Below are 11964 nucleotides of genomic sequence, written 5' to 3' on the forward strand. Positions count from 1 at the left end.
AACCATGCACTACTTATAATATATTTTACATTATCTTGTAATAAAATTTATTTTATTTTATTTTTGTAATTTTTTAAAAAAGTTCAAGAATAAAATACTAGTTCAGAATTCGGTTTTTCGTAATTGATAATTTGATGAAAATGGACAAAAACAAAAATTAAAATTCGATTCTCCAAAAACCCGACCTATATACAAAACCATGTTTGAGTAAATATAAGGAAAAGTAAGCTATTTAGGAAAAAATAAAAGAAATCTATGCTATGTCAAAAAAAGAAGAAGTTTGGATAACTGTGTTCATACAACCTACTTAACACAAATAAATAAAGTCAAATAGTAATTGAGTAATAAATAAATGAATAACATATATAAGAAAATAACAACTCATAAAAATAGTTTACCTTTAACTAAGAAGATACTGTATTAAATAATCATAAACATTTTTCCTTCCTTATTTCTGAAATATATTGTTAATGTTAGGTGAGAACCAGGTCATTTAATGATACGTGTTAAATCAATATTAGTATTACATGTTAAATTAGTATCAATGTATCAACACTAAAATTATGTGTTAGTGTCTGTCATAATTTTTATTAATTTTATTCAATTTAGTCATAGTTTTTAATTAATTTTGTTTAATTTAATCTCAATTTTTTTTAATTTTATTTAATTTGGTCTCAATTTTATATTTTAGAACAAAAAGTTTTAATTATTTCTAAAATTATATGAAAAAATATTCATTATTTTTAATTATTTTTAATTGGAATGATACTTCTTCATTATTTTTAAAATTAAAAGAAAAGTTTGATTATTTTTAAAATTAGAATGAAAATTCTTCATTATTTTTAAAATTAGAATGAAATTTTATTATTATTTTTAAAAATAGAAGAAACATTACTCATTATTTTTAAATTAGAAGAAAAAGTTTCATTATTTTTAAAATTAGAAGGAAATTTATTTATTATTTTAAAAATTAGAAAGAAATTTCTTCGTTATTTTAAAAATTAAAAGGAAAATTATAATGTATTTCTAAAATTATAAGAAAAATTATAATTTATTTTTAAAATTAGAATGAAATTTTTTTATTGTTTTTAAATATAGAGGAATAATTCTTCATTATTTTTAAACTTACTTTAACCTTGTTTTTTACGTATAGAAAAATTAAATATAAATATAATAATTATATTCTAGAATTGGTTTAAAAATAATAAAAATATTTAATAAAAAAAATATAATAATTATATTCTAGAATTGGTTTAAAAATAATAAAAATATTTAATAAAAAAATATAATAATTATATTCTAGAATTGGTTTAAAAATAATAAAAATATTTAATAAAAATATGAATTTTAATAAAAATTAACTTTAATTTCAATTCAGAGTGACAAAATTGAATTTGAATTGAATCAAAATTAGCAAAAATGGAAACTAAATTAAAAAAAAAACGGAACGAAATCAAATACAAAACTCTGACACTTGACACTAATATTGACTTGACACGTGATACTGATATTGTCACATGACACAATATTAACTAGATATATGAATAATTTGTTTTAAAGTTTAATACCCAATTTTGTTCCTAGTTTGGTTCGAAAATCTCAATTTAGTCCCTCTTTTATAAAACTAATTGTAATGGATCCTTACTTGTAATTATGTGAGTCAAATTAGTCCCTTCTGTTAAATATAGGCAAACGGAGTTAATGGGCTGATGATGTGGCAGTAGTCACTGGTTAGGTGTCTAACATGTAATTGTGTGCGTGCTTACGTGGTGTTAGGGCAACTGATTTTAAAATTGGGTTTTAATTAGAAATTGGGTTTATTTAACTGTGTGCGTCCTCCGTCCTCTGTCACCCACGGCCATGCCTCAAACTTCACCCAACCGGCCACCGCAGACCACTGCTTCTTCGAATCGGCCATTGCGACACCACCCTCTACCGATCTCGGCGTTTTGCTTGGGGGCACTGTTGCTGAGGGAGGCGAGAGCCATGGTGAGGGCGGCGGTGAGTTGTGGTAGAGAGTGTGCGACGGAGGACGGTGGAGGGCTGGAGGAAGGAGCGGCGGGGACAGAGATACGCAGAGGTAGAAGATGGTGGTTCGGTGGCTTCAGAGTGGAGTGATGGCGATCGGAGTTGGGCTAGTGGCGAGAGGAGCGGGGACCTGCTACTGATGGCGCTGATCAGAGGCGACGGAGGCGACAGCCCTTGACGATGAGGGTGCTTGGTTGTGCATTTGAGTGGACCATTGTTAGCGTCTCAGCATCTGTGGGGGTTGGGATTGGGGATTGTGGTGGCAGCCATCAGAGAAGAATGGTGAATCGGGAGCGAAAGGGAAGTGTGGTTGGGGATGATGAGCAGAGAGGGGCGGTTACGGGTGAGTAGTAACGAGGGAACCAGTGCCCCTAGGCTGTGGTTATGAGGTGTTTTAGACTAAGTGTTTCAGGTCAATCAAAGAAGAGGATGATGGAGATGGTGTTGTAGATAAACCCAATTTCTAATTAAAACTCAATTTTAAAATCAGTTGCCCTAACACCACGTAAGCACACACACAATTACGTGTTAGACACCTAACTAGTGACTACTGCCACATCATCAGTCCATTAACTCTGTTTTAATGGAAGGGACTAATTTGACTCACATAAATACAAGTAAGGATCCATTACAATTAGTTTTATAAAGAGGGACTAAATTGAGATTTCCGAATCAAACTGGAGACAAAATTGGGTATTAAACCTTGTTTTAATTAAGAAAAAATGTAAAAAAAAATAAAAAACTACAAATCTTTCATTAACAATTTAGACGGTGTCATGAAAAATGACTAAATTAAACATAAACTATAAAAATGTGAGCTCTATTAAACATTCAACAAAATTGAGTCTCACTTAAAACAAAGCCAATAAAAATGAATCGTATACGAAACAAAATCGACAAAATTGAGTCTCATTGTACAAAAATAGAAACCATAAGTTATATTAAACCAATAAATAGTATATATTTAATTATTGTCACACATCTTACAAATCTTAAAAACTTTTTAAAAACTTGAATTCTGGATGACTTAGTCACGAATATCTGTTACTTCATATTCATGTAATAACGTTGCATTTACAATTTTATATTTTTATATTTTTGTATTTTTACAAATTTATAACTTTTAGAAATTTATAATTTGACAACCTTATTATTCGACATCTTTGTATTTTATACTTTCATAGTTATAAATTCATATTTTTATAATTTTAAAATTTAATTTTTTTTTATTTCATCATTTCACAATTATCTATTGTAATTTTATGGTTTTAATATTTTAGAACTTTATCATTTTATAAATTTAACCATTTTTAATTTTACAGGTGTATAATATTATCCTTTTCTAAGCATGGTGATGCACAAGGAGGCAGTGAAAAATGATAACAAGCTTCTGTTATTAATTCAAAGAGTGTAGATGAAAGTATTAACATTTATACCAAAGAAATGGTGAAGTTCCTCCAAAGGTGCTTTGATGGTGGTTAGAAGTGAAACTCTATACATCAAGGAGTGAGTATGAGTTACAAACGAAAAAGTATAAAATGTAGTATATTTAATTAATATTATACTTTTTATTAATAAACATAGCAGAAGAAGGTGGTTATATTTAATAAAGAAGAAAAGTAAAGTAATGGAGGTGTTTAATAAGTTTAAACTGTTAGTTGTGAAAAGTAAAGACATGGAAGAAAAGAGAAGAATATGAGATGTTTAAAAAGTGTAAACCATTGATCGTAAAGAAAAGTTGTTGTTCAAGATTTTAAGAACCAATGAAAAGTATAAGCCTAGAGAGTTTGAAAATTTTTGTGAGAAAAATGTGGTTTAGCATTTTTTAATTAGTTGAAGACATCAAAATATCATTAATAAAAATTATGATTCAAGTATTAAATTATGTGACAATAGATAAGTACGTTGAAGTATGATATTAGGATTCAACAACTAATATGTAAAATCCAAGTACGTTACGTGTAAATAGATGAAATCAATTAGTCATACATGATCTTGATTTTGATTTTCTTTTATTAATTTAAAGATTGATATTGATATGCCAATTCAGCATTCAATTTTGTTGACTTTATTATTTAATTTTTTAATGAAATATTATATTTCATTAAAAGATCAAGGAGATTTTAAATTCGAATATTGGATCAAATATCATATTAGGTCTAATAAAATTTTTGGGGGCCTGATTTCTTTTGGAGGTTATTCTCTACCTCATCCTATTGCTTCTTGCACCACTATATTTTTTTAAAATTTTTAAATTATCTTTTATATTTTAAAATATCCTACATTCCACCTCTTTTTTTAAAGAAATGTCGACATCCGTTAAAGAAATTTTTTTTAACAGATGTACTACATCCATTGACATTTTTTTCTTTTTTTTTTTAGTTTTTTAATTTATTATATTTTAAATTAATATATAAATATTATTTAATTTTTTTAAAATTATTACTTAATTATTTATAAATTAATTTTATTTTATTTAATAAAATAATAATTATTAATTTAATTTATGTATTATTATTTAAATAATAATTAAAATATTTTTAAAAAAATTATTAAAACGGAGTTAACGGATGTGGCAACATTTGTTGAAGTTTTTTTTTAGTTTTTTTATTTATTATATTTTAAATTAATATATAAATATTATTTAATTTTTTTAAAATTATTACTTAATTATATATAAATTTATTTTATTTTATTTAATAAAATAATAATTATTAATTTAATTTATGTATTACTGTTTAAATAATAATTAAAATATTTTTGAAAAATCTATTAAACAGATGTACCACATCTGTTAACAGACATGACCACATCCATTGAAGATTTCTTTTTTTTAGTTTTTAGTTTTTAATTTATTATATTTTAAATTAGTATATAAATATTATTTAATTTTTCTAGAATTATTACTTAATTATTTATAAATTAATTTAATTTAATTTAATAAAATAATAATTATTAATTTAATTTATGTATTATTATTTAAATGATAATTAAAATATTTTTGAAAAATTTATTAAATAGATATGACCACGTCCCGTTGAAGGTTTCTTTTTTTTTAAAATAAAAATAATAAACTAAAATATAAAATATGTAAACGGATGTCAACCTAAGGTGAAACGGATATTGACATTCGTTTTATAACAAGACAAAATAGATATGAGATGCTACAGGAAGTATTTGGTGGTGATGGAGAGAGTAATACTTTTTTTTTCATCTAAAATAGGCACGTGGGATATCCGAACCAAAAAAAATCATGTAAAATCCAAGTTCGTTACGTGTAAATAGATGAAATCAATTAGTCATACATGATCTTGATTTTGATTTTCTTTTATTAATTAAAAGATTGATATTGATATGCCAATTCAGCGTTCAATTTTGTTGACCTTATTATTTAATTTTTTTATGAAATATTATAATTCATTAAAAGATTAGGGAGATTTTAAATTCGAATATTTGGCCAAATATTAGATTAGGCCCAATAAAACTTTTGGGGCCTGATTTCTTTTGATCTAAAATAGGCACGTGGGATATCCGGAACCACAAACAAAAAAAAAATCTTGTGTCATATGCTTAATCTTCATTATTATGTGTTCCACATAATCTTATTTTGAACTCACAAAATCTAACTAGCCACTGTGAAGTTCACAACAGATTTATAACAGAAAATAGTAATAATAAAATTAATAAAAGGTCCAATAATAACCACACAACAAAAGCTTGTCTGTAACGTTCACTTCTACTTCTGCGGTTTCTTATATTCTATTCTAAATTTCTCATTGGAAGAAATGGCATTCCCACAGCTTATCCCTTCTCCCACTTCTTCTTCTTTACCTCACAAACCCTCCTCAAACCCTATAACACTCTCCCTAAACCCTAAATCCTCAAACTCTCTGCACCATCTCAATCTCGCCGTTCTCCGCCACCGCTGCCGGAAACTTAATTCCACTCTCCGCTGCTCTGCCTCTTCCTTCTCCGAGAAGCACCACCCCAACTCCCCCAACTCCGATGACGTCGTCGAGCTTCCTCTCTTCCCTCTCCCTCTGGTGCTTTTCCCCGGCGCCATCCTCCCCTTGCAGATCTTCGAGTTCCGCTACCGCATCATGATGCACACACTCCTTCAAACAGACCTCCGCTTCGGCGTCATCTACACGGATGCCGTCTCCGGAACCGCCGCCGTTGGCTGCGTCGGCGAAGTCATAAAGCATGAGCGCCTCGTGGATGACCGCTTTTTCCTCATCTGTAAGGGCCAGGAACGGTTCCGAGTGAACAGTGTGGTGCGCACGAAACCCTACCTGGTCGCGCAGGTGACGTGGCTCGAGGACCGGCCATCTCCCTCCACCGACCTCGATCTGGACGGGTTGGCCACCGAGGTGGAGACCTACATGAAGGACGTTATCCGGTTATCCAACCGGTTGGGAGGGAAACCGGAGAAGGAGGTTGGGGATTTGAGAAGAAACCTGTTTCCAACGACGTTCTCGTTCTTCGTTGGCAGCACCTTCGAGGGCGCGCCAAGGGAGCAACAAGCGCTGCTTGAATTGGAGGACACCGCCGCCAGATTGAAGAGGGAGAAGGAAACATTGAAGAACACTCTTAATTACCTCACTGCTGCTTCTGCTGTTAAAGATGTTTTTCCCTCTTCTTCCAATTCTTCTTGATTGGTGATTTATACTCTATACCCAATGTATTGTTGCTTGTAAGTGTAACTTCGTGGCAACATATTTTGAGAAAATAGTTGTAAATTCTTTTCGTGCGTAAACTCTGCTTGCATTTTTGTTCTTTACTGTGATACCCATTATATATTGCGTTACTTGATAGATAAAGATAGTATATGCTATTTGATCTGCGGATTCAATACAAGTAGTGCTGCAGGCTAATAGAATATTTAATCTATCTGTCTCATTTCGCCACCTGATGCAGACAGTTAGAAGCATATTCTGTTTTAGAATAAAAATGCACATCACATGATTTGATGTTCTTCTGTGTTCGTATTTTTTAGTAATGCTTTTTCAATAACTTGCTCTTTTAAGTGCTAAGTGGATGTGAATTGTTATGACTGTTCATTGGCTTTAACTGTTTCGATTTTAATAGGATTTGCAATTTTGGAATTATTGGTGTGGAGACAATGTTTAGTTTGTGACTAGAGTTTTGTTGAACATATTGGATTATTAGTTTGAAGTCTACTATATCTGCAGACTGAGGTTTCAGGTGAGCAAACTAAGATCAGAGCATTACTAATCCAAATTTATACAATTGGTTACCCGATTTCACTTAGCCTGCAAACGAAAACACACATCTACATTGGCAGAACTGGCACTGATGGAGGATTCAGGGTGGTTTATATTGTCAATATCTGTCACCTCCCTGTCTTAACTCCTTTTGTTTTGGACTTAAATAAATAATTCTAAGATTTCCTAAAGAAAAAAAAATTGCATGTTTTAGTTTTAATGTAATTTTATAACTGAAGTTGATCTGAACGTATTCTATTCATAATATACTTCATTTATGTTACAGTTCATAATCAATTTCAAGCATATGTGTCAAAACTCAAGCATCATGATGTAAAGACCCCACAAGTTAGCATTGGTAGAATTTATTGATATGAAAATCACATACGACAACTTTAAAATGGACAAACTCCCAATGTAGTTATTCACAATTTTAGAAGCTAGCGATTGTAGCTAAAACAAAAACGTTTCCTCTATATAATAGAACGATATGTTATTAGGGTTGTACAAGCATTCCCTACTGGCTTATCCAATAAAATATCCTTACACAATATCGAATACAATCCATTTGTCAAAACTTGATTCCTTTTGAGCGCTAATAGGCTACCCGTGATAAAATAACCCATTAACACAAATAAATAGGATAGCAACTATGAATCATACAAACGGATGATGTTGAAAAACTTCAATGAGATTTCCAACCTCTTGGCTTGTTGGAGAAATCTTGATTTCCGGTTGTGATTGTTGTAGTCTCATTTGTAATCTGCAAGTATAGAGAAAGTCAGTAAGTATATTTGTTTTAATAAAAATGCAATGCTAATTACACAATTTTCTGATATATTCTCTTTTATGTGGAATACTACAATGTTAGTATTTTTTAGTAAAGAATTGCATCAAATGGTAATGAACTAAAAATTGTTGAATTGAAATATGTTTTACTGTGACATAAACGTCTGCAAATCGATCACCCAGGTTATGGGCACCATATTACATCATTTACTTGTGATGAGCACAGGTAAGGAGTTCATACTAACCTTTAAACATTGACTCTTTTTTGTATCACAAATTGGATAATCAAGGGGGCAACAATGCCGCCTGTCTTTACAACACACAGCAGAAGTTAACCCACAGCATTTCCAAGAAAAACATAATCCAAGAAAGCTCTTGGCACAACAACAAGTTTCTCCTTCTGAACAGTGAGTGAACAGATTACATCTTACAGGAGCTGGGGGAGGAGGAGGATTAGGCTTGGTCTTGATAGGATATGAAGCTAACGTGTTGATTCCACATATCCCTTTGGAATCGCCACTGTTCCGTATCATGTGTATGTAACCATTCATTCCCCAATATCTTCCCCATGAGTTCTTTACAATCCAATAATCAACTCCATTTTCTGAACCATATCCTACTATCAATACTGCATGATCCAAAGCAGTTGAGCATGGTCCGGAGAAGATACCCTAATACATCAATATTTTATAGCCACCGTTAATTTTAAGATAGATAGTACAGATATATGTGATAATAATACGAATAAGTCAGTGCTCATATTGATCATTCGACTACCAACCTGTGAGTACAACTGGAAAGCTCTGTCACTACCACATATGCCTACACTTACAGGCTGCGAAGCAACGGCCTTTAGTAGCTCTTCCTCGTTCGGAGGCAAATCAGCATAATCATCAATTGTAACAATACGCCTTTTTAACTGTAGATTAGATGCAGGAAGAAAGGTGAAAACAAATAATAAACATACTAATATCAGCAAAACAAATAAACAGAGAAGGAAGAAAGGAAAAGACAATAAATTTCACAAGTAGTTTTCTTATTTTTGACCCTTGGTACCACAAGTCACATATTAAACACTGATTAATTTCAGTCAAACTCAGTGGACTCATAACAATTTTTATCTTTTTTTTTTCTTTCTTTTCTCTTGATCTCAAGAACTAGTTACAGAGAAATCATGCAATGTGGTGCTTGAACCAACAGGTGTGGGTATATGATTGATAGACTGAAACTTAACAATTCAACTTATTGGAGGTAAAGCGGCTGAAGAAGTAAAAAATACCTTGTCCTTATTGCAAGACCGTTGCCGAGCTTGATATGGATAATCATCCTCTGTATCGATCCCTTTGTTGTCAATGATAAATTGGTATGCATAATCCATTAGTCCACCTTCACAGCCACTGTTGTAGGATGTATCACAATCTACCAATTCTTGTTCAGAAATGCTTTCAAGAGACCCAGTAACAATCTTATTTATACCTTCAATTGCACCAGTAGCTGAGAACGCCCAACATGCACCTAGATAACACACATCTTAAGTTGTCACTGAATTGTATCATGAACAAATCATAGTGACAACTAAAATGTCCAAGAAGAACAAATAGTATGTCACCAAGGACGAATTCAAAATCAACCAATGAATTTTTGCACAATATACAAGACTCAAGAGTGATAAGTAGCTTTCTAGTATCAAAAGTATTTCAACTAAACCGGATTTTCCTTGAAGGTCTTATGCCACGAATTGGAAAAATCGTAAAACCAGCTCACCATACAAAAGTTGTTTGACAAATTAGAGGCCAATTAAACACTATATAAACTTCTAATAATAATCTAGCTAAAAGTTTCACATTGACTAGAGATAAAACCAATTTAGAGTAATTATGTTGGTGCAAATCTCACCTTACAAATTGGTTTTGTAGGATTGAATTAGACTTAAAATTCACTTCTTAACATGATATCAAAGATATATTAGAGCTTATCCTAGTCAAATTTAATGTTTGTTGGGTCTATTATTCCACATGCTATTAGGTTGTTATCGGACCATTCATTAATGTCTAGTTTCATGCTCGAAATATATATATATTTGATGTGAGAGGAATATGTTGGAAGCCTCACATTAACTAGAGATAAGACGAATTTATAATATATATGTAAATACCAATTTTGTAAAATTGAGTTAAAGTTAAAGTCTACTTCTTACCACTTATTAAACATTTAGAAAAATAATTATCACTTTAAAACTACTTACTAATAAAAAATAAAAAATATTGGAATTTGGATTTGAGATTAGCATACCCCCAAAAGCGAATTCATCAAGTGAAGATTGTTTCCATATTCACAAATGGTTGGCATAAACCACTAGAATATGCTTTCATAGAATCTTAAAACTGACCAAACTTGATTACTAGATGGCTCTCCTCCCCATATATTACATTATTTATTATATCACTAGTTAGTGTACAATCTCTAACATAACCTTCAGGCGAAGGATTAAGTATCTCCCGTATGAAATTTGCACAACTAACATATGCGAGCGGGCTATAATAGATGGTCCAATAGAGCCTACTAAGCTGATGTAGTGTATAATTTTAACTTCTTTTTTATTTTTCTTTCCCAAAAGTACTTACAAGAAGAAATCTGAAGGCTAAGCTGCTGTCTAATACAACTTCAAAATTGAGCTCATGGAGTGAGAGTTAGGTACTACTGCCACTAGTTATGGGCACTATTTAATCGCATCATGAATGATCAAAGAGGAATGTTGGACGATTAAGAAGTAAAACTATTTGATAATTTTTAAAAAGGGCGTATAAAGAAGATATGGGGAGTACCGCAGCTTGCTTGGTCTTTGACGGGTGTAACGGCGCCACTCTGTCTCCAATCGATCTCAGAAGGAAGGTGTAGAAGGTGACGGGGTTGTTGATTCTGAACCCGCTTGAATCGAAACAAGGAAGGGGAAAATCCAAGGCGTGAGGTTTTGAATTCATGGTGGGTGAGATCGGCGAAAGCGTTGAGGGAGAGGGTGTAGGTAGAATTGTTAACATTGGCGTTCTGGTTGTGTTGGGAGACAAAGGCATAGTTGTCCTCGAACACGCGGAACCTATAGCGTTTCTCTTCCTCGGAAGAATAGGTTTTGGCGTGTTCCTTGCACCACCTTTCGAACAGATCGGAGGTGTTGGAGGCAGAGGCGAAAGGCAAGAACAGTGTGAAGAGGAGGATGAGAGACAACAACAATTTCATCGGACCTTTTGTGGAAAATCAGAATTTACAGCGCTGAGTTGAGTTGGAATTCCCGAAAAGGAGGAAAGTAGGAGGGAGCAGGGTTGAGGAAGCTACTTTTGGATCAAGACATCCAATGATCCACACGGTCCCCACTCCCAACTACAAACCACACTCTTTGTATGTTCTATCCAATTAAAATTTATTATATTTTATTTTTAAAAATAAATAAATAAACATGTTTTTTATTTTTAAAAATAAATAAATAAACATGTTTGTTTCAAAATTGAACACGCAAAAGAAGTGTACCCAAGGCATATAATTTGATTTAATGACAACGTGAATATATTAATAGGTTGTGGGAGCCATGACATTGACTCAGGAAATATAGAGGTTGTTTGAAATAGGAAAATGACACATGTGATTTATTAATTAATATTAAAAAGTATACATATATTAGATTTTGAATTTGAGTAAACTTATTATTTAATTTAACCAAAAAGAAAACATATATTATACTGAGTGATTTTTTTTGTATTTCTTTTATTAAATTTAATCTAACTCGATTTAAATTAGATTGAATTTGATTTAAATTGCATTGAAGTGAGACACATCAATTAGATTGTTAGGTTCATATTTTGTGGTCACATATTTTATTTTTTGCTTAGATTTAAAATATGTTATTTTAAAAATTAAGTTAATAACTAAT

The 11964-nt window shown here is 31.4% G+C and overlaps 2 protein-coding genes across 2 annotated transcripts; one reads left to right on the forward strand and one right to left on the reverse strand.

Moving 5' to 3' along the window:
• The first annotated feature begins 5745 nt into the window (after nucleotides 1-5745).
• Nucleotides 5746-6784, forward strand: LOC108342068 (uncharacterized). The gene has a single exon (XM_017579772.2). The coding sequence runs from the start codon at nucleotides 5814-5816 to the stop codon at nucleotides 6681-6683; it is 870 nt and encodes a 289-aa protein (XP_017435261.1). The 5' UTR covers nucleotides 5746-5813; the 3' UTR covers nucleotides 6684-6784.
• Nucleotides 6785-7682: 898 nt separating this feature from the next.
• Nucleotides 7683-11425, reverse strand: LOC108343564 (zingipain-2). Its single transcript, XM_017581920.2, has 5 exons — nucleotides 10868-11425; nucleotides 9322-9557; nucleotides 8824-8961; nucleotides 8288-8713; nucleotides 7683-8016 (listed from the first exon to the last, which is right to left on the reverse strand). The coding sequence occupies exons 1-5, from the start codon at nucleotides 11274-11276 to the stop codon at nucleotides 7939-7941; spliced, it is 1287 nt and encodes a 428-aa protein (XP_017437409.1). The 5' UTR covers nucleotides 11277-11425; the 3' UTR covers nucleotides 7683-7938.
• Between the last annotated feature and the right edge of the window lie 539 nt (nucleotides 11426-11964).

This window comes from Vigna angularis, chromosome 4, assembly GCF_016808095.1.
Source record: "Vigna angularis cultivar LongXiaoDou No.4 chromosome 4, ASM1680809v1, whole genome shotgun sequence".
Classification (NCBI taxonomy): domain Eukaryota; kingdom Viridiplantae; phylum Streptophyta; class Magnoliopsida; order Fabales; family Fabaceae; genus Vigna; species Vigna angularis.

Excerpts from the sequence above, each read along its gene's own strand:
- LOC108342068 (XM_017579772.2), top strand. The coding sequence starts at position 5,814 with ATGGCATTCCCACAGCTTATCCCTTCTCCCACTTCTTCTTCTTTACCT.
- LOC108343564 (XM_017581920.2), bottom strand. The coding sequence starts at position 11,276 with ATGAAATTGTTGTTGTCTCTCATCCTCCTCTTCACACTGTTCTTGCCT. Across the intron at positions 8,714-8,823 it reads CTTTCCAGTTGTACTCACAG|GGTATCTTCTCCGGACCATG; the intron begins GTTGGTAGTCGA and ends TTGATGTATTAG. Across the intron at positions 8,017-8,287 it reads AAAAGAGTCAATGTTTAAAG|ATTACAAATGAGACTACAAC; the intron begins GTTAGTATGAAC and ends CTATACTTGCAG.